The sequence below is a fragment of the Catharus ustulatus genome, chromosome 30, assembly GCF_009819885.2.
Source record: "Catharus ustulatus isolate bCatUst1 chromosome 30, bCatUst1.pri.v2, whole genome shotgun sequence".
In the NCBI taxonomy this organism is placed as follows: domain Eukaryota; kingdom Metazoa; phylum Chordata; class Aves; order Passeriformes; family Turdidae; genus Catharus; species Catharus ustulatus.
In genome coordinates, this window is record NC_046250.1 from 1,013,639 (window position 1) to 1,035,484 (window position 21,846).

The window sequence follows — 21,846 nt, forward strand, 5'->3', positions numbered from 1 at the left end:
GGCAGCATCTTCAGCGCCAGCGCCATGGCGGCCGCGGGGCCGCTCGGGGTGTGCGGGGTCGCTCGGAGCTGTGTGAGCCCCGCTCGGAGCTGTGCGGGCCCCGCTCGGGGTTGCGGGGCCGCTCCGGGCTGTGCCGGCCCCGCTCGGGCCGCCCGGTCCCGCTCCCCGCGCAGGAAGCGGAAGCGCGCGGGGCTCGCTCCGCGCATGCGCGCCCGGGGCCGGTCCCGGCGGGGCTCCGGTGAGGCGGGGCCGGGGGGTGTGGGGGGGCACCGAGCGCGGGCACCGCCATCTTCGCTGGGCAGCGCCGCTCCGAGCCCTCACACACACAGAGACACGAACACACAAATCCCCAGAGCGCCGCGCCCGCTGCCCGCTCCCCGCCCGCCTCTGCCGCCGGGGGTGTCCCCGTGAGGCTGAGCGGCTCCGCCCGGCGCTGCCGCCCGCGCTCCCGGTGCCGTCACCTCCCGGTGGGAGCGGGGCTGAGGCACAGCGGGCACACGCCCCGCGGCTCCGTGCCCGGAGCCCCGACAGTTGCCGAGTCACCGCCGGGCGGGGCCGCCGCGGGCGGGGCGGGGCCGGGCGGGGCGAGCGCCGCAGCGGGACCAGTCGGCAGCTCCTGCATCCCGGCCGCGAGAGCATCCTCCGCACCGGGCCCCGCACCCCGCGGCCCCGGCCTCGGCGGGGCCATGGCCGAGATCACCAGTGTCCACCCCGGCTTCGGTGAGTGCGGCCGGGCCGCGGCGGCCCCGCTTGCGGCCCGTCCGTCCCGGCGGAGCCCCGAGAGGCGCCCCCGGGGCCGGGCCGTGCGCGGCCTCCGCACCCGCCAGCCGCGGCCCCGGCCCCTCAGCACCGCCCGGCCGCGCTCCCGCAGCATCCCGCGGCCCCTCCGCCCCCGCCGGCCGGGCGATGCCCGCTGTGCTCCGCTGCTGGGGCGGTGCCAGCGCTCGGCCGGGGAGCGGGGCCGGTGCCGGCGGGGGCTGGCGGAGCGGGGGCCGGTCGGTGGCAGGTGCAGACCGGGCCGATGACGTGATGTCTGTGCCGGGCCGCGCCGCGCCCCGGCCTTTGTTCGCTCTCCCCGGGGCGGCTGCGGCACCGGCACCGGCACCACAAGGCGGGGCCCGCCCGGGGCACCGGGGGATGCTGGGGGGGCGGCGGCGGGGCCGGGCCGGGGAGGGGGAGCCGGGCCGGGCGGAGCCGGGAGCGCCGCGGGGGCGGTGGAGAAGCTCCAAAGCCCAGCGGGCCCAGCATCGGGCCGAGCATCGCTCGGGTTCGGGATGGTTTTGGGTGCTTGTTTTGGGTGCTTGTTTTGGGATGGTTTTGGGTGCTCGGGTTCGGGATGTTTTTGGTGCTTGGGTTTGGGATGGTTTTGGGTGTTCAGATTTGGGATGTTTTTGGGTGCTCAGGTTTGGGATGGTTTTGGGTGCTCAGGTTTGGGATGTTTTTGGGTGCTCAGGTTTGGGATGGTTTTGGGTGCTCAGGTTTGGGATGGTTTTGGGTGCTCGAGTTTGGGAGATTTATGGGTGCTCAGATTTGGGATGGTTTTGGGTGATCAGATTTGGGATGGTTTTGGGTGCTCAGTTTAGGATATTTTCAGTGCTTAGGTTTTGGATGGTTTTGGGTGCTCAGGTTGGGGATGTTTTTGGGTGCTCAGGTTTGGGATAATTTTTTTGGTGCTCAGGTTTGGAGGGTTTTGGGTGCTCAGGTTTGGGATAATTTTTTTGGTGCTCACGTTTGGAGGGTTTTGGGTGCTCAGGTTTGGGATAATTTTTTTGGTGCTCAGGTTTGGAGGGTTTTGGGTGCTCGAGTTTGGGAGATTTATGGGCACTCACATTTGGGATGTTTTTGGGTGTTCAGGTTTGGGATATTTTTTTTGGTGCTCAGGTTTGGAGGTTTTTGGGTGCTCAGGATTGGGATGATTTTCAGTGCTCAGGTTTGGGATGGTTTTGGGTGCTCAGAATTGGGATGTTTTTTGGTGCTGGGATTTGGATGCTCAGATTTGGGATGGTTTGGGTTCCTCCAGCACTGAGCATCCGAAGTGCTGCCCCCACCTGCCCTGCAGCTCTCCCTGAATTTCCCCTCCCCACCTCCTTGTGCTGCTTTTTCTCCAAACCCCAAAGTGCTCAGGGATGTTCCTCCACCAGCACCATTTATCTCATGGAAAACAGACTCAGTTCCCTCTTACCTTGTGTTTTCCAAAGTCACCATTTAACCATTGGCCACCATTGGGGTATCCTTAACAAACATCAGGTTTAAAAGGCGGTTTTCAGTGAATTTTGATGTTTTGGTCAAATTGTAGCATCACATCAGAACAAAGACTGCTTCCACAAAGTTTGGATAAAAAAAACAAAGTTCTGCTGTGCTGGAGGCAGGTGTCAGGCTGTGCTGCCATTTCAGGGTGTGGGGAATGCTCTGAAAGCTGCAAAAACTTCTCTAAAATTGGGTTTAGGCAGCTTTAGATCTTACAGTTTTCAGCTGCAGTGAATTATGGAGACAGGAGTAATGGATGGATGGAATGATGACATAAATAGGAGCCAGGACCAGGGGATTGTGAATAACTGAGGCACAAACACACCCTGGGTGGGACACAGCAAACCTTGAACCATGGCATGAGGCTGAGGAGCTCTTTGCCACACAACATCATGGGAGCCAAATGCAAGACCTGAAATAATATTTAGAGTTGAAATAATTTTTAGAGTCATGATCATTCAGTGAGAGAAGAGATTTATTTGGTGTTTTCTGGTGTCACCGTTGGGTGCTGCTTCTGAAATTGTCCCATCAGAGGTGCAGGAAATGAAGGTGCAAGAGCTGATCCTGTGAGGACACAACAGAAACAAAACACACACCAAGAATAGGAATAAGAATAAGAAGAATAAGAATGAAGTTTCAGCATTTTTCTTACACATCCACCAAAGCCTTTTAAGCTGAGTTGTCTCCAAATGAGCTGTTAAAGACCATTTGCCTCACATCAGAGGGAACATTAAATAACAAACTGAAGTTGAGTTTTTGGGGTGGTGTTTTGTCAATATTACGAATTCTTCATGTTTTGGTTAATTCAGTCCCAGGCTCTGCAGTGAGACCTGGGACAGGTTTCTCTGTGGGATCACCACAGCCAGAGATTCCAGCTGCAGCTCAGAAAGGCTCCTGGCTAACTAAAAGTGGTTTTTTCCAGTTTTGGGAGCAGGCAAAATAATCTTCCCTGAGTGTGTCAGGTGCTCAGTTTGCAGCCTGTTAAGCTCAGTAAATGGTGATGTGGGAGGAATGGAGAAAACCCAAACTCATGGTGCTCTCTGTAGCTCCAAGGATGAGATTGAAGATTATTTCCTCCTGTTTGTGGTGCAGAGTGAAGAGGAACATGAGACATTTACCTTTTTTTAACCAGCTGTCTCATTTGGATCCTGCCAGCATTGTCATGACAAGGGGTTTTGGTAAAGGGAGTGGTTTTGCACAATTTGTGAAAGAAGGGGACATAGGGTTAGAGGGCTTTCTGTTTGTTTGTTTGCTGGCTTCCAAAAAATAAAAGAAAATGGCTTTAAAACCAGGAATACAAAAACAAGTTACATTAAGAGCCTGGCTCTACCTTCCTAAAACCTCCCACCAAGAAACTGAAAACAGAAAAAAAATCCCCTCCTTTTCCTCCCTTTTTCAAACTGAACAACCCCAGCTCTTTTTGCATCTCCTTCTCTTCCCTGTGCTCTCCATCCTCCATCCTCCCCAGGCTTTCAGTCCTCTCAGAATTGCTGCAGGATGTCAGTGCAGAGTCCTGGGGAGCTCAGCACCTCTGGTTTTACTCTGTGCCTTGGTCAAACTTCTCCAAAGTCACCCATTAGCAAATAAAGAGATAAAAATTAACGGGGTTTGGGTTTTTTTGGGGGGGTTTTTTGGGGGATTTTTTTGTTTTTTTTTTGTTTTTTTGATTCTGCTTTGCCATTACTGATTAACACAGTTGGCATAAAATCTAGAAAATAACAGATAATCCCTAAATCTCAGCCCAGGATTTTCTGTCTGTTGGTTTGGATTTCCATGGGAGATTTCAGGTTTACCCTTGGCCTCAGCCACAGGGGCTGTGGCAAAACAACCATTTCAGGGCAAAGGGATATTTAAAAAAAAAATTGTTAATGAGGGATATCTCAGATCCAGCATCATGGCCATATTTTTTACTCCCTCCCTGTTGTGAAAATAGAATTGTGTAACGTTCCTGAACAGGGCATTAAAAAAATCAAAGAAAATTCTTCCTGCACATCAAGAGCCCGCGTTCCTATGGAGATGCTGCTGATGCAGGAGCTGGCTTTGGCAAGATAAGGCAATCAACAGTTTGAGATCCTTAGCTCATGGAACACAGGTCAGGCATGCCTTGGGAGTGTGAGAAGTAAATTTAGAAATAGAGGAGATGTCTGGGGAAGCTGTGCTAGGCAGCTCCCAGCATGAAGAGGATCTGCAGCCAGGTGTGCTGGCTCCTCACTGCCTTGTCTTCCCACAGATGTGTCTCCCGTGGTGGCAGGACTCATTGGAGCCACCGTGCTGGTGGTTTCTGTCTCAGTCACAGTCTTTGTGTGGACATGCTGTCACCAGCAAGCAGAAAAGAAGCACAAAACCCCCCCGTACAAATTCATTCACATGCTGAAAGGCATCAGCATCTACCCGGAGACCTTGAGCAACAAGAAGAAAATCAACCGGATCCGGAGAGACAAGAACGGCACGGCCAGGGAGGGGGGCAGGGGGAACCTCCTGCTGGATGCAGCTGAGTCTGGGCTGGTGGGCCCTGACAAGGCTCAGGATGGACCCCCCCACGTCGACCAGCTCCCCATCAAAGCAGATTATGGAGATGAACTCAGCCCAGATCAAAGCCTCACTCCAGGAGGGAGTAAAACCTCCTCTCCCTCTTCCCCGGGTGATGATGTCATGCTGGGAGACCTGACTTTCTCCGTGGACTACAACTTCCCCAAAAAGGCTCTGGTGGTCACCATCCAGGAGGCTCACGGGCTGCCTGTGATGGATGAGCACACCCAGAGCTCTGACCCCTACATCAAGATGACAATTCTGCCCGACAAGAGGCACCGCGTGAAGACCCGAGTGCTGCGCAAGACCCTGGAGCCGGTGTTCGACGAGACCTTCACCTTCTATGGCATCCCCTACAGCCAGCTGCAGGACCTGGTGCTGCACTTCCTGGTGCTCAGCTTCGACCGCTTCTCCCGGGATGATGTCATCGGGGAGGTGATGGTGCCCCTGGCAGGGGTGGATCCCAGCACCGGCAAGGTGCAGCTCACCAGGGAGATCCTCAAAAGGAACATCCAAGTAAGTCCCTTGCACCTAGGGGCACTCCTGGGGAGCTTTTGGTGTTGTTCCATCCTTGCCCTGGGTGCTTTTGGTGTTGTTCCATGTTTGCCCTGTGTTTGAGCTTTTGATCCAGGAGTCTGTGTGGTTTAACAAGCAGGAATAACACAGATCCTCAGTGTCCTGGTTTGGAGGACAGGTGTCTGCTGAGAAAGGCAGGAGCTTCTCTTTGAAATGGAGAATGTAAACCCCCTCCCTCCAAATTATTATAATTTGGAAATCAAGGGGCTCTCAGGCAAAGATATGGGAATTAGGAATAACAGTTCTTTACTAGGGAAATTAAAATAGAAATACAGCACTACAAAGAACAAACCCCAAACCCTGACACAGCCAGAGTACAACCTGACACCCCATCAGTCAGGCAGGGTGTTGGCAGCAGTCCCATCCCATGGTGGCTGCATCCTCCTGCAGTGACAGATGTGGCTCAGCTGGAGCAGTGCTCCTGTACAAGGTGCAGTTTCCCTCCGGAGCTCCAGTGGTGATGTGGAGAAATCCGGTTTTCCTCTGGAGTCCAGTGGAGAAAGGGGCTCCCTTAGTGTCCCAAAACCTCTGTTTTTATCTTGGTAAGAAATGTTGGGCACTTCCCCTTGGCTGGAGCAACTGCCAATGGGATGCAGTAATTTTATCAGTGCCACAGTGGGACTCAATGGCCATGAGCAGAAAATGACTGGCTGGAGGAAGGATGGGTTGTGAAAAGATAAAGAACACTGCCCTGCCTGGTTTATAAAACATGGCCATGAACAGGAGATATCCCATGGAGATAAAGAACACTGCCCCAGCTGGTTTATAAACCATGGCCATGAACAGGAGATATCCCATGGAGATAAAGAACACTGCCCCAGCTGGTTTATAAAACATGGCCATGAACAGGAGATATCCCATGGAGATAAAGAACACTGCCCCAGCTGGTTTCAATGGATGCCCATTAGCAGAATATCTCCCACAGAGATCAGGATCACTGCCCCACCCTCAACAGATGGTGATAGAACAGACACCTTTTATCACACTCTGTATTGTATCCCAAGACACTCAGCCATCAGCCTGGTTTTCCCCAGGTGCATTTTTTGGTTTTTTTGTGGTTTTGGCTGTGGGCTTCTCTGCTGTGTGGTGATGGCAGTTGGATAAGGTTTTGTTAATGAAGGATACTTAGATCCAGCATTGTGGCCATATTTGTTACTCCTGAGGCACAGGAATTCTGAATGTTACAATGGATGGTGCCCAAAAAAGGCAAATTCCCATCTCCAAATAAAAGCTGATGTGGTAACAGGATATTCATCTGCAAACCTCAGTGAGACAGGGAGATTTCTCTGATCTGACCAGTTTAGACCCTTCTATTGGAATTATTTACAGCTGAATTGTGGCTGTAAAATGTGTCAGCAGAGCCTGACTGGATTCCTCTTGTCCTGGAGCAGAAATCAGCTCTCAGGAATCCCACCCCAGATGGGTTGGATTGAGAACAAAATGCAGACATCTAAAATTTGGGTGAAATGAATGCCAGTGAAATGAATGCCACTCTTGGTGCCTGGTGTTGTAAACAAAAGGGTGAGCACTCTGGAGCAGATGTTTGTGTGCTCAGGAAGAGGAAATTCAGATTTTAATCTTCTTGCTCAGTTGATTTCTGCTGCCCATCTCCAGGTTCAAAAGCAAAAAGCATTTGGGCTCACTCAGTGCTGCAACATCTTGGAAATCACTGCTGGGCTCTATCAAATCCTTCCTTATGTCCTAGAATGGCATCATTTAACTTGAAATGTTTTTATTTTGTGGGGTGTTTAGTTTTTTGGGGTTTTTTTCTCTCAGTATTATAGGAGGCTCTATGTCATGACCCCAACAAAATAAGAGTTCTGGTAATTATTTTGCTGTTCTTCAGTTCTAGGAATGCTTTACATTATGATAAAACAAGCAGCTGGTTCAGGGTCTTTAATATTTTTTTTCAGTGCATTGACCGGATCTCTTAGAAGTAATAGATTAAAAATAGATAGGAGATTAAAATAATAGATTAAAAATAGATTAAAATTTTATATTTAAATAATTTTAATCAAGGATGCAAATTATTTAAGATTTGTTAAAAATCAAAAATTGTTTTACCTTGGTGCCAGATGCGCATGCTTGAAAAATCTGCATCATTCCCTGGTGCCAAAACAGAAATCTCTGCACAAAGTGTGCCAGGAAATTTCAAATTCTGGGATGCAGAATTGCATTTAACACCCAGTCATGAGTCAGTGACCCAAGCCAGGCCCACAGCCCATCCCAGGGAACATCCCCAGTAGTTTCTAACTCACAATCTGACTGAAAATCACTTTGAAGCAGAATCCCAGAATGATTTGGGTTGGAAAGGAGCTTAAAGATCATCTCATTCCAACCCCATGCCATGGGCAGGGACACCTTAGGACCAGAAGAACCCCAAAACTCTTCATAACATCCTCACCCCCCAAAAAATCTCTCCTTGGCTGTTGTATTCTTCTGTATCCAAGGAGCCAAAGTTCCAAACATTTCCCTCCCAGGAACTTGCTCATTTATTTATTCTCCTCCTGAATTTTTGCACAAGCAGTAAATTCCAGCAGCTGGAATTCCATGGTCCCTTCCAACACAGGATGATCATTCTGGGATTCCCTGCATTTGAAAAAATCCTTTTCAACACAGAGAAACCACTCAAATGAAAAGGAACCACCCCAAGGAAGTGAACATTTTCCAGCTCTGCATTTTTCCTGACAGAATTTCACAGAATGGGGCATGTGCTGTTCTGGAAGGAGGGAAATCCCTTCCTTGGGGCCTCTGCACCCTTTGCTCTGCCAGACCCCAGTCCCTGATGGGAGATTTGAGAGAATCCAAAGTTCTGGCAGCTCTGTGAGTGACACCACAGAGTTCCCAGCCCTGTTCACCTTGAAATAAATAAACTCCAAATAAACTCCATCTCAATTAGTGCCAGCTCAGTGGAAGTTAACACACACCATCTGGAAACCAAAACTAATTATCTTAATGTTATGTTAATGCAGTGTTACTCTTTGAAAGGATGCACAGCAGCTTTAACTGAGCTCTGAGATAAACCCTGCTCTGCTTTTATCTTCTTTTCATTTTCATCCTGGAGCTTTGCAGGCTGAGCTGATGGTGAGAGTGTCAGGACACTCCTGAAGAGCCCGAGGGGCTCAGCTATTGAAACTCCACCAAAAATTGGAGCTCCTAAACCCCTCAGAGCCCTTAAGTAAGAGATCCCCAAAGGCAGAGTCTCTCAGAAGATCCCACCAGGTTTCCCCTCCCAGAAATGCAGTTCCAGGCTCTGGGGATGCTCCCAGATGTGGATTGAGCACAGAGTGGTTCCCCTCCTGCAGCTTGGGCCACCAAGAACAACCTGTGCCTCATTTTCCCACTCTGTAGGCATCTAACACAAGGGAAGGAAATTCTGGGGAGCTGCTGTGTCTAAACCCACCTTGTCCTAACGAGTTTTGTGTGTGTTCCACCCTGCCAGAAGTGCATCAGCAGAGGGGAGCTGCAGGTGTCCCTGTCCTACCAGCCCGTGGCACAGAGAATGACCGTGGTGGTGCTGAAAGCCAGGCATTTGCCAAAGATGGACATCACTGGCCTCTCAGGTAGAAGCTATTTTCTCCAGCTCTGAGTGGGTGGGAAAAAGATAAATCCCCAAGTTGACTTGTGGGGCTTTTCTCCTGTTTTAGCTGAAGATCTTTGTTGTTCTCACATTTTTCCCTGAATTCGTCTGGAGGGTGATGGGTGGTTGTGCAGAGCAGCCCAAATCTTTTCTGCTGGGAGTCCTGGCTGGTTTATACAGGCAGGGGTTTGTGAAGGCACCAGCTGTCTGTGCTGGATCCAGAACAGCCTGGATGTTCCATGGGATCCATGGGTGTGAGGAAAACTGGGAAAACTGGTTGGCAGGGGCTGGACACGAGCCCAGCTGTGCCCAGGTGTGCCCAGGTGGCACAATGGCACCTGCCTGGACCAGCCCCAGAGTGGGCACAGGACCAGGGCACTGCTGAGGGGTCTCAAATCCTGGGGTCAGTTTTGGGCTCCTCATTTTAAGAAAGACCTGGAGGGGCTGGAGCTGGAAAGGGATGGAGAATTCCTTAGGGAGCTGGGAAAGGGCTGGAGAATTCCTGAGGGAGCTGGGAAGGGGCTCAGTCTGGAGAAAAGGAGGCTCAGGGGGAACTTGTGGCTCTGCACAACTCCTGACAGGAGGGGACAGCCCCAGGTTGGGCTCTGCTCCAGGGAACAGGGACAGGAGGAGAGGGAACAGACTCAAGCTGGGCAGGGGAGCTCAGGGTGGAACCAGCAGGAATTTCCCCATGGAAAGGGGGATCAGGGATTGGAACTGCCCGGGGAGGTTTGGATCCCCATCCCTGGAGGTGGGGACAAGGTGGGGACTGGGCACAGCTGGCACTGGGAGGGCTTTTCCAGCCCCAATCATTCCATGGCTCTGCAGAGAGGCTGAAGCTGCTGTGCTGAGCAGAGCTGGGCTCACTCCTGGTCACTCCTGGTCACTCCTGGTCACTCCTGGGTCACTCTTGGTCACTCCTGGTCACTGCTGGTCACTCCTGGTCACTGCTGTCACACTGGATGCTCTGGGAGGGCTTCTCCTTCAGGATTATGGGGAATTGGTTGGAATCAACTTGAGGTTCAGTCACAGCCTGAGTCCTGGTTTTGCAGCTTTCTCCTGGGCACCTCAGAGGGAATGCAGACAAATGCAGACCAGGCTTAACTATTGTAGGCCCTACATTTCACTCTTTCTTTAAGGAAGAAAAAAAAAGCTGTGCATGTGTAATCTCCAACCACAGGATAAAATTTTCAGTGATGTTCTACCTGCAGAATCTTGTGACTAACACTATTTATTTATATGGTCTTTGTATTATGCATAAGCCCATTTCAGCTGGGGAAAAAAAAAAAAAAGGTGAAAAAGAGGCAGTGCCAGCTGGGCAAGGGCCTTCCAGCTTTAAAACTTGTGTGGAACAAAAAAAAAAAATCCCTCAGTGCCTGGTATCTTGATTGTAATCCTCAGCAGTGTCTGCATAAAGAGCAGCTGCCCAGGGCTGGGGGAGGCTGGGGGGAAAAGGGAGGCTTTGTTTGAAACTTTGTTCTTTCCCAGTACCTTCTACTGGCAGCATTTCCCATCTGCAAAATTCTGAAAGTGCCTTGAGCCTTTGCTGGGCTGTGCTGAACAAGGCTGGGTGCTCAGGGTGGGGCTCAGAGGGATTTGGGGTGACCCCAGTGCAGGGATTGTTTATGAGGGCTGGAGAGGAGGATGAGGGAGAATGGCTGCAAACTGCAGAGAGGAGCTTTAGTTTGGATTTTGGGAAGGAATTCTTCACTCTGAGGTGGGTGAGGGTGCCCCTGCATCCCTGGGAGTGTCCAAGGCCAGGCTGGACAGCACCCTGGGCTAGTGGAAGGTGTCCTTACCCATGGAATGAGATTTTTAATCCCAAACCAGTCTGTCCCAGTGACTCCCAGCCTGTCCTGGGCTGTGACATTGGCTGCTCCCTGTGCCCCCAGCATCCCTGGGGTAATGGAAGGTGTCTTTACCCATGGAATGAGATGTTTAATCCCAAACCAGTTTATCCCAGTGACTCCCAGCCCTCCCTGGGCTGTGTCACTGGCTGCTCCCTCTGCCCCCAGCAGACCCCTACGTCAAGGTGAACGTTTACTACGGCCGCAAGCGCATCGCCAAGAAGAAAACCCACGTCAAGAAGTGCACTTTGAACCCCATCTTCAACGAGTCCTTCATCTACGACATCCCCGCGGATCTGCTGCCCGACATCAGCATCGAGTTCCTGGTGATCGACTTTGAGCGCACCACCAAGAACGAGGTGGTGGGGAGGCTGATCCTGGGCGCGCACAGCGGCAGCGCCGCGGGGGCCGAGCACTGGCGCCAGGTGTGCGACAGCCCCGGCAAAGCCGTGGCCAAATGGCACAGCCTGAGCGAGTACTGAGCCCTCCTAGGACAGACTCCAACCTTGGTTTAGCTGTAGGACTAAATTACTTTTCGTTGAGAAAGCAGCAGCTGGTTCTCTTAGTGAGGTGGGTTTTTGCAGGGCACTAAAAACGAAAAATTAAAAAATTCTTAAGGAGCATTAAAAACGATGGGGAATAAATAATTTAAAGAGGAAAAAAAAAAAGAAAAAAAAAAGAAACCACGAATATATATAACAGTGTAATCACGCTATTGCATGCCTACTACAAACTGAAATTAGTATAACTGCCAATATCAAGTTGCAGGTTTTAATACAATTATCTGTCACTATGGAAGTTGTGTTTGTGCCGAGCTGTCTTTGCTGGTATTCACCAAGATTGGCCTGTCTTCATTAGGCTTCTCCCAAAGTTTCTGAATTCTGCTGTTTAACCTCTAGTTTCTTGTTAGTTTTGCCTGCCCATTGGTTCTTGCAGTTCTGTTCTGTGCTGGTTTGGGAGTCCCAACCACGTTTCCATGTAGAGCTGGGTTAGAATTCTGCACTGGCACAAAAGGAAAATACAGGGAAAATGGCACTGGCCTCCAGAGAAGAAACAATTCTGTCAGGCATTGAAATCCTTGTTGTTGTGATGTACCTGGGCAGCTGGGAGGTCACAACTTCCAAGATTGGACTCTAAAATGCAAACCCCAACAAACTGATCCCACAGACTGTAGGAACTGGGGAAATCCTGCTCTGTTTCATTTTATTTCATCCTGTCTGTGCATGAAGGGCCCAAGCAAACCCCAACACTGATGTGTCATTGACTGCTAAAGAAACTCTTAAATGTCAAATTCTACCTGGCTGATAATTTCTGTTTGAGGGCAGAACAAAGGTCCTGGAGGCAGAGCTTGTCCATGAAAAGGTGACAAACTTCCCCTCATCCATGCTGAGGTGACAAAGCTTCCCCTCATCCATGCTGAGGTGACAAAGCTTCCCCTCATCCATTCTGAGGTGACAAACTTCCCCTCATCCATGCTGCAGCCAATTTGCATCAGACATGAGCCTACAGTCACCTAAGAGCCAGCTCCCAAAAGAAGAATAAACACAGGGCAAAAAAAATGTGCCAGACCTGGAGTTTCAAGGCAGCTTGGAGGAATTCTGGAATCCTGCCTGACTTCTGAGGCTGGGAGCCACCTGCAGGGACAAAGATGGCCCTGAGCAGGGGGACCCTGAGCACCTTGAACCCTGCAGAGTCAGGAATTTGGGACAGAAGTTCCCAAAGGTTGGCAGCAGCTGCCTGAGATCTGGTGCTGCTCACACAGCCCTGGAGCTGCCTTGGGATGCAAGCAGAGCATCCTGGCATGGATTTGGGTGTTCTTGTCACAGCCAGGGCACAGATAAAGGTGATAAATGGCAGCAAATAATTCATGGTTACCAGAGTTGGTGAATTGAGCAGAAATAATTATAACTAAAATTGTTCCTGGGCTCTCCAGTGCAAATGCAGAAGCAGAATTGGGTTTGCAGGAGGCTCCTGGACAGCCCCAGGTTTTCAGGGAACCAAACTGCTCTGAGCCCTGGGGGATGCAAACAGGAATGCAAAGAACATTACCATTTTCTTAAAATTAAGATCATTTAACTACTTACACGACTTCATACTGAATTTTTCACCTTCTTTTCCCCCTGACATGGGAATAACTGAGCCAGGCTCTCCTGGCTCCCCGCGAGGCACCAGGGCAGCAGCAGCTCTGTGTGAACAGACAGCACTTTGTGAGCTGCCACCACTCTGGCATCTCTTCCTAAGGAATTATTTTTGGAAAGCTGATTTTTCTCCCTCCCTCCTGCAGCTCCTGGAGGCTGCAGCTCCATTTCTCAGCAGACACAAGCTGGACTTTGTTCCCCTTCACCCATCCCCATGACCAGGATTTCTGCCTGAGGCTGTAGTAGATTTTATCAGTGTCTTAAATGCTTTTTAGCTCGAGCTTTGTGGCTCACAGAGAAGGAGTTCCCCCATTGGAAATCGCTGTAGATCTTTTTCAATCCTATTTTTTTTTTTTTGCACTAATTGTGCTGCTGCAATTGAAGCAACTGTCACAACTTTTCCTCAGAACATGCTTTCCAACACCACTCCAAAGATCTGACCAGGACTAAGAGCAGCAACAAAATTCCCCTCTCCCTTCGGTGTGAAAAGCATGGCTAAGCCTAGATGATCTTAAGATTCCTTTAGTTTGCAAAGGAAAGATGAATTTCTTGTCAAGGAAACATGCTCAGGGTAAATAGACTTAGGCTATCGGGCAGGTAGGAGTAGCTCCAACACTCTTCTGGAATAATAGGAAACTGAAAATGTGCAGATATATATTTTTTAAAACATAAAATAGACAGTAAGTGACAGCAGACTCACTGTAAAATCTCCCAGGTGTGGTTATTCTTTACCTTGTGTCTTCTATTGTAAAATGAACTTGGACAGTTACAACTTTGTGTGGAAAAAAAAAAGAAAAAAAAAAAGAAAAAAGGCAAAAAACCTAACTCAACCTGTGTGAAACTGCATAATGCTATAAGCTAACCTACATTCTGTAATGCTACCTTGTATGTTGGATTTGTTAACGCACATTGAGCGTGCAAATAAAAATTAAATCACTTTAATTTCACTGCCTTTGCCGTGTGTGACCGTGGGCAACAACCAACAGCACTGAGCACTCCATGGATTTGGTTTATAAATATGCATTTCTGCTGGAAATGTGCATTTAATTCACACACAGAATAAATCTCAGTGGAATAAAGAATCACAACAGAATCCTGGCCCATGAAATATTAAATGAAAGCAGGTCTGGAAGAGAGAAGGATTCAGGGTGACCTAAATGTGGTCATCCAGCACCTGAAGGAGCCAACAAGGAAAATGTTAACAGATTTTATTTATAAAGGCCTGGAATGACAGGACAGTAACCCCCACAGCATTATAATTTGGTATAATTTGGTATAATCTGGTTTAATTTGGCACAATTTTGCATGAACAAATATCACTAATTTGAATCCAAGTGGGAAGAAAGGACATTACATGGGCAGAAAAGCAATTTGGTGCCAGGGTTTGTGGTTCAGCAGCGTTCCTGCTCCAAGCTGAATTCTCCAGGAATGTTTTTGTCCATCCCACCCCGTGCAGCCCCTCCAGGGCAGGGATTTGGCTGCTGGGGTTTGTTTTTCTGCAGCTGCCCATCAACACCACCCAGAACAACACTGCTGGCACTGAGCCTGGCTTGAGAAAAGACCAAACAGCCCCGGGCTGGGTTTCCCCAGCAACAAATTCCAGCCTTGCCTCTGCTCCCTGCTCTCCTGGAGAGCTCCTGGAGCAGCACAGAACTTCCAGGGCTGCTTCAGGGGTCCCAGGAGGAGCTGCAGCTCCCATCTGTGAGGAGGTTTCAGGCCAGGATTTGCAGAGGTGGGTGCTGACCCTGGAGAAGGAACGTGGCCAGTGCAGCATTCCATGGCACTGGGGGTCACAGAATGCTGATTGGAGGTTGGAAGGGACCTTAAAAATCATCCAGTCCCACTCCCTGCCCTGGGCAGGGACATCCCCACTATCCCAGGTTGCTCCAAACCCTGTCCAACCTGGCCTGGGATGTCACAGTGTCACAATGTCCCTCCCCTGTTTTCCATGCCTTGGAGCACCTCGTGTGCCTCCTCCAGCATGACCAGAGCTAACACTAAAATCTGACTCTGGAGCAGAGCAAAACCAATCCAAGTGCAGCAGGGACTGTCCCAGGCACACAAATTTATTGAGCTTGGCCACAGCTCTGCTCTGGACATTTGATTCCAACATTTCACTCACCAGAGAAGGTGCTGAAGACACAAAATTACCAAAATCCAGAAGGATTCTGCAGGTAATGAATGACCCACAGGACTCAGGGTTGACATAATCAAATGCAACCTTCCAGGACCTGAAGGAGCTCATAAAAAAGATGGAGAGAGATGATTTACAACGGCATGGAGTGACAGGAGAAAGGGGAATTGCAGAGGGCAGGGTTAGATGGGACATTGGGAAGGAATTCTTGGCTGTGAGGGTGGGAATCCCTGGCACAGGTGCCCAGATTTGCTGTGGCTGCCCCTGGATCCCTGGCAGTGCCAAGGCCAGGCTGGGCAGGGCTGGGAGCACCTGGGACAGTGGGAGATGTCCCTGCCATGGCAGGGGTGGCACTGGATGGGATTTAAGGTTCCTTTCCCAAACCATTCTGGGATTCTGTGGCTTGTGCAGGCATTCCAATGTGATGCCCAGTGAAACACAGAGGTTTAATTTAACATAATATTTATTTAACACTGAGATTTCCACATTCCCTGCACCATGGCTGATCAGGGTGCTGCATCCCTTTGTGATTCAACCAGAGTTATTGAAACTATTCAGCCAAAGTGCACAGTCACTGATTATCTTTTATTTATTGTGCAAAAAGTGAAAGGGAATCTCTCTTCATCCTTCTCTGTTTGACTCCTGCCTCTAAAGCCCCGCGGGTTTCAGGTTCTTACCCCATTCAGCCCAACAGAAACAAAAGGATTTGCATCATAAAAACAAAAAGAAGAAAAAGAAAAAAGCTCCACCAGAATGGGCTCGACAAGCCATGAAAAGAGAAATGGTTTTGTGGAGAGCATGGAAGCTGAGCCCGGACTCTCTTCCCACCTTCCCTGGCTGTGCCGCTGAACCCAGCGGGATTTTGGCACAATCGGCTCCCTCCTCCTCCTCCGGCTCAGCTCCTGCCTTATCTCATTCCCCGCGGGAGGGGACGGCGTTGCCGGGGCGATGTGAGATGTGAGATGTGAGATGTGAGATTGAGTCAGAGCCATCGCTGGAGCAGGGGCACAGAAAGCTCCGAGTCCTTCGGGAGCCCCCGGGTTCCTCCTCATCCTCATTGAGATGCAACAGCTGGAGCCGGGCTCGGAGCGAGGGGCCCCGCGGGGACTCCGCTATTGTCGGGAGTTGGAAAGGATCCAAAAAGCAAAGCCAAGAAAGACCCTCCAGAGCCGGCAGGGAGAGATTCCTGTGAGGAGCAGCTCGGGGAGGCTGCAGAAAACGAGGCTCGGGGGGAAATTGTGGCTCTGCACAATAGGAGGGGGTTTGGGATCTGCTCCCAAGAGCAGGGACAGCAGAACGAGAGGTGTAGATTGGGTATCAGGGGAGATTTCTTCCTGGAGAGGGTGCTCAGGGATTGGAAATGGCCAGGGAGGTTTGCAGTGCCCATCCCAGGGAATTCCTGGAGGTGGCACTCAGGGCTCTGGGTGGGGACAAGGTGGGGACTGGGCACAGCTGGCACTGGATGCTCTGGGAGGGCTTTTCCAGCCCAAATCATTCCATGGCTCTGCAGAGAGGCTGAAGCTGCTGTGCTGAGCAGAGCTGGGCTCACTGCTGGTCACTCCTGGTCACTCCTGGCTCACTCCTGGGTCACTCCTGGTCACTCCTGGTCACTGCTGGCTCACTCCTGGTCACTCCTGGCTCACTCCTGTCACTCCTGGTCACTCCTGGTCACTCCTGGCTCACTCCTGGTCACTCCTGGATCACTCCTGGTCACTGCTGTCACACTGGATGCTCTGGGAGGGCTTTTCCAGCCCCAATCATTCCATGGCTCTGCGAGAGAGGCTGAAGCTGCTGTGCTGAGCAGAGCTGGGCTCACTCCTGGTCACTCCTGGTCACTCCTGGTCACTGCTGTCACACTGGATGCTCTGGGAGGGCTTTTCCAGCCCCAGTCATTCCATGGTTCTGTGGCTCTGTGCTCCTGAGCAGCTCTGCTCCCATGGCTGTGCCTGCCCCTGCAAGAGGAGGGGGACAAGTGTGACAAGGAGCAGGGACAGACTCAGGAGTGCAGAGGAGGAACTGGAGACAGTCCTGCCCTGCTGTTTGGGTGTTTTCATTTTGGTTGGTTGTGCTGGGTTTGTTCTTGTGCTGTTTGAAAAGAGGAGAAGAGCAGTTCTGGCTTGGAGTGCCCATCCCTGGAGGTGTCCTGGGTGGGGACAAGGTGGGGACAGGGCACAGCTGGGACTGGATGGTCCTGGAGAGCTTTTTCAACCTCAGTAATTCATTCCATGGTTCTACAGAGAGGCTGAAGCTGAAGCTGCTGTGCTGAACAGAGCTGGGGTCACTCCTGGTCACTGCTGTGCCACAGCCTGACCTCAGGGAGAGAATTTACTGGGCCAAAAGTAACAGGACAGGAAAGGAAAATCAGACCAAGAGAGAAGTAAAACATCAGCAACAGAAAATGCAAAAAAAAAAAAAATCCCCAAACCAACACAACAAACACACAAAGAAAAGCCCAAACCCTGAAAAACCCAGAACAAGCCCTTAGTGCTGCTCAACTCCTCCAGCACCAACACAAACCCTGTGGCACCACTGAGAGCAGGAACTGATCTGCTCCTGCTCACTCATCCCAACAGGACTCAGCAGCCACGTGGGGACACCTAAAGGAGAGCAAAAAAAAAAAAAAAAATTTGGAACAAAAACCACCATTACAGTAATTTCATGATTATAAGCTGCACCTGATTATAAGCCCTACATTACAATACAGGGTGTGATAAAAGGTATCTGTTCTGTCACCATCTGTTGAGGGTGGGGCAGTGATCCTGATCTCTGTGGGAGATATTCTGCTAATGGGCATCCATTGAAACCAGCTGGGGCAGTGTTCTTTATCTCCATGGGATATCTCCTGTTCATGGCCATGTTTTATAAACCAGGCAGGGCATTGTTCTTTATCTTTTCACAACCCATCCTTCCTCCAGCCAGTCATTTTCTGCTCATGGCCATTGAGTCCCACTGTGGGACTGATAAAATTACTGCATCCCATTGGGAGTTGCTCCAGCCAGGGGGAAGAGCCCAACATTTCTTCCCAAGATAAAAACAGAGGTTTTGGGACACTAAGGGAGCCCCTTTCTCCACTGGACTCCAGAGGAAAACCGGATTTCTCCACATCCCCACTGGAGCTCCGGAGGGAAACTGCACCTTGTACAGGAGCACTGCTCCAACTGAGCCACATCTGTCACTGCAGGAGGATGCAGCCACCATGGGATGGGACTGCTGCCAACACCCTGCCTGACTGATGGGGTGTCAGGTTGTACTCTGACTGTGTCAGGGTTTGGGGTTTGTTCTTTGTAGTGCTGTATTTCTATTTTAATTTCCCTAGTAAAGAACTGTTATTCCTAATTCCCATATCTTTGCCTGAAAGCCCCTTGAGTTCAAAATTATAATAATTTGGAAGGAGGGGGTTTACATTCTCCATTTCAAAGAGAAGCTCCTGCCTTTCTCAGCACACACCTGCCCTCCAAACTAAAACAGCAACTTTTTGTTCTTTGTCCATATATAAGCTGCACCTGATTATAAGCTGCACTTCAGGTTTGGACCAAAATTTTAGTCAAAATGGTGCAGCTTATAATGGTGAAATTACTGTAGAGTTCCCAAAATAACCCAGAGCACGAGGAGCCTGAGAGGTTCAGGGACACCAAGATTTGGGGTGGGATGGGGAAGGTGTCAAAAGCTGGGAATCTCCATTTTATATAACTTGGGTTTTTACAAAAATAGAAGGAATTCAAATTTCCATGGGCAGCTCCTCACCTTGGTGTGGGTGCCTGAGAGAATGGGAATAATGTAAATATAGAGACACAAAAATCACAAAAATCCAGAGTTCAAAGCCTGCCCAAGTCCTTCCTGGGAAGCTCAGAAAAACAAAATGCACCAAAAGTGTGTGCCAGGATGCAGTTCCAAAGCTCAGATAAAATCCCAGAAGGATTCAGTTCCAAAGCTCAGATAAAATCCCAGGATTCAGATCCAAGGAATTACAAAACTCAGATAAAATCCCAGGATTCAGTTCCAAGAAGGAATTGCAAAGCTGAAATCCACAAAAAATGAAGGTGCTGCCTCATGTCACAAAGCCTGAGCTGATATTTTCAATTTTTGTTTTTTATTTTTCCTTACATGACAGAGGAATATCAGAGCTGGAGGGGGAATGGTGGGGGAAAAAAAAAGCAGAAGCCAAGGAGAAAATCCCAGCACATCCAATCCCACTGATTGAAACCACTCTCCAGATATTGTATTTTCGAATAATTTCTGATATTTTTTGTAGAAAATACCTGTTTTTCCAAATAACTCCAGCATTGTGCCCACATGAGGACTCCAGAGGAGAATTATTTAATTTTTTTTCTAGTGCTGTCTGCACTTGAACAGCTGCAGGAGAGGAAAAAAATGGAATTTTCTGTAGTTCTGTATTTTCTGTATTTCTATGTTGATTTCTAAGGTTTATTCTATAGAATTATAAGAATTCCATGATTTCTAGAATCTCTAGGGTTTATTTTATTGAATTTCCTATATTCCTATGGCTATTTCTAGGGTTTATAGAACCATTAGAATTTTCTGATTTCTAGAATCTCTAGGGTTTATTCTACTGAATTTTCTATATTTCTATTTCTAAGGTTTATTTTATAGAATCACAAGAATTCTATGATTTTAGAATCTCTAGGTTTTATTCTACTGATTTGTCTGTATTTCTGTTTCTAGGGTTTATTTTATAGAAGAATAAGAATTCTCTGATTTCTAGACTCTTTAGAATTTATTTCATTGAATTTTCTGTATTTCTATGTTGATTTCTGGGGTTTATTCTATAGAATCATAAGAATTCTCTGATTTCTAGAATGTCTAGGGTTTATTCTATTGAATTTTCTATATTTCTATGGTTATAGAATCATAAGAATTCTAATATTTCTAGACTCTCTAGAATTTATTTTATTGAATTTTCTGTATTTCCATGGCTATTTGTAGGGTTTATTTTATAGAATCACAAGAATTCTGATTTCTAGAATCTCTAGAGCTTATTTTACTAAATTTTCTATATTTCTAAGATTTTATAGAATCATAAGAATTCTCTGATTTCTATAATGTCTAGGGTTTATTTTATTGAATTTTCTGTATTTCTATGGCTATAGAATCATGAGATTTCTCTGATTTCTACAATCTCTAGGGTTTTTTAAATTGAATTTTCTATATATCATGAGAATTCTATTAATTCTAGAATGTCCAGTTTATTTCACTGAATTTTCTGTATTTCCATGGCTATTTCTAGGGTTTATTAAGGATTCCATGATTTCTAGCCTCTAGGGTTTATTTTATTGAATTTTCTGTATTTCTATTTCTAGGGTTTATAGAATCATTAGAATTCTCTGATTTCTAGAATCTCTAGGGTTTATTTAATTTTTTCTATATATCATAAAAATTCCATGATTTCCAGTCTCTAGGGTTTGTTTTATTGAATTTTCTGTATTTCTATTTCTAGGGTTTATAGAATCATAAGAATTCCATGATTTTAGAATCTCTAGTTTATTCTATGGAATTTTCTATATTTCTATTTCTAGGGTTTATAGAATCATTAGAATTCTCTGATTTCTAGAATCTCTAGAGTTTATTTTATTGAATTTTCTGTATTTCTGTGGCTATAGAATAATGAGAATTTTCTGATTTCTAGAATCTCTGGGGTTTATTTTATTGATTTTTCTGCATTTCTAGGGCTATTTCTAGGGTTTATAGAATCATTAGAATTCTCTGATTTCTAGGATCTCTAGGGTTTATTGAATTTTCTATATATCATGAGAATTTTCTGATTTCTAGACCCTCTAGGGTTTATTCTGTTGAATTCAATGCCATGCATCAACCATTTCCCAAATTTCCATTTACACCATGAACTTTCCTTCAGCATCTCAGGCTGAGCAACCCCCCACAGACTGACACATCCACTGCAAAGGTTTGTATTCAAAATCAGATATATTGTGTCCAATAAAACAATTGTTCAGTGTACAAATTTATACATGAGAAAAAAAAAATAAAACTCTTTGAATAACACTGTGTAAAAAAAAAAGAAAAATTAAAAATAAAAGTGCTGGCTGCTGTTCTGCTCTATGAATTCTAGAAGCAACAGACTCACCAAAAGTTAGTAAACACCTAAACTGCACTGCAGGACTCAGGTAAGGCACAGAATTGAGAAATTTGGAGAAATTTAGGGTTGGAAATTGTTCTGTACAGCATTCAGCACCTCTGGCAGGCTCCTGCTGATGGAGGTTTTCAAGAGAAGCACTGGAAAATGCATCAAACCCTGCCCTGAAACACCTGACAGAGCCAAAAATGCTCCAGAGCCACTTCCCAGCTCATTCCTCCTCCTCTTCCTCCAGCTTTTGGCCAGGTGGTGTTTTTAGCTGAGTTTTTATCAGCTTTTAGCTGAGTTTTTATCAACTTTTAGCTGAGTTTTTATCAGTTTTTAATCCAATAATGAGAACATCAGTGATGGCTGAAGGAACACACTCACACAGGAATGTGGAAGAGTCTGAAATTCTGAATATTCTGAATTCTCCTCAGCCTTTTCCAAGCCTTTGTTTGGCTTCTGTGAGTGCTGCCAGAGCAGAGTAGCACAGGGAGGAGATGAGAAATGGGAACCAATTTCAATGTTCAGCTCATCACAAAGCAAATGTGAAATGCAGCTCTTGCCACACTTCTCACTTCTTTAAATCTTCCATTAAGAAAATATTCTTCAAACCAACAGGCACATGATTTCCAGTCCTATTTTGGGTAATAAGGAGGCTTTTTACAAATACATATTTATATATTTTTTAGTTTTTATCTCGC

The 21,846-nt window shown here is 48.0% G+C and overlaps 1 protein-coding gene across 1 annotated transcript; it reads left to right on the forward strand.

Moving 5' to 3' along the window:
• Positions 1 to 567: 567 nt before the first annotated feature.
• SYT11 (synaptotagmin 11) lies at positions 568 to 13,859 on the forward strand. Its single transcript, XM_033082769.1, has 4 exons — positions 568 to 720; positions 4,478 to 5,292; positions 8,795 to 8,918; positions 10,951 to 13,859. Exons 1-4 carry the CDS (start codon positions 687 to 689, stop codon positions 11,259 to 11,261), a joined length of 1,284 nt encoding a protein of 427 aa, XP_032938660.1. The 5' UTR covers positions 568 to 686; the 3' UTR covers positions 11,262 to 13,859.
• The last annotated feature ends 7,987 nt before the right edge of the window (positions 13,860 to 21,846 follow it).

Excerpts from the sequence above, each read along its gene's own strand:
- SYT11 (XM_033082769.1), top strand. The coding sequence starts at position 687 with ATGGCCGAGATCACCAGTGTCCACCCCGGCTTCG. Across the intron at positions 721-4,477 it reads CAGTGTCCACCCCGGCTTCG|ATGTGTCTCCCGTGGTGGCA; the intron begins GTGAGTGCGGCC and ends GTCTTCCCACAG. Across the intron at positions 8,919-10,950 it reads CATCACTGGCCTCTCAGGTA|ACCCCTACGTCAAGGTGAAC; the intron begins GAAGCTATTTTC and ends TGCCCCCAGCAG.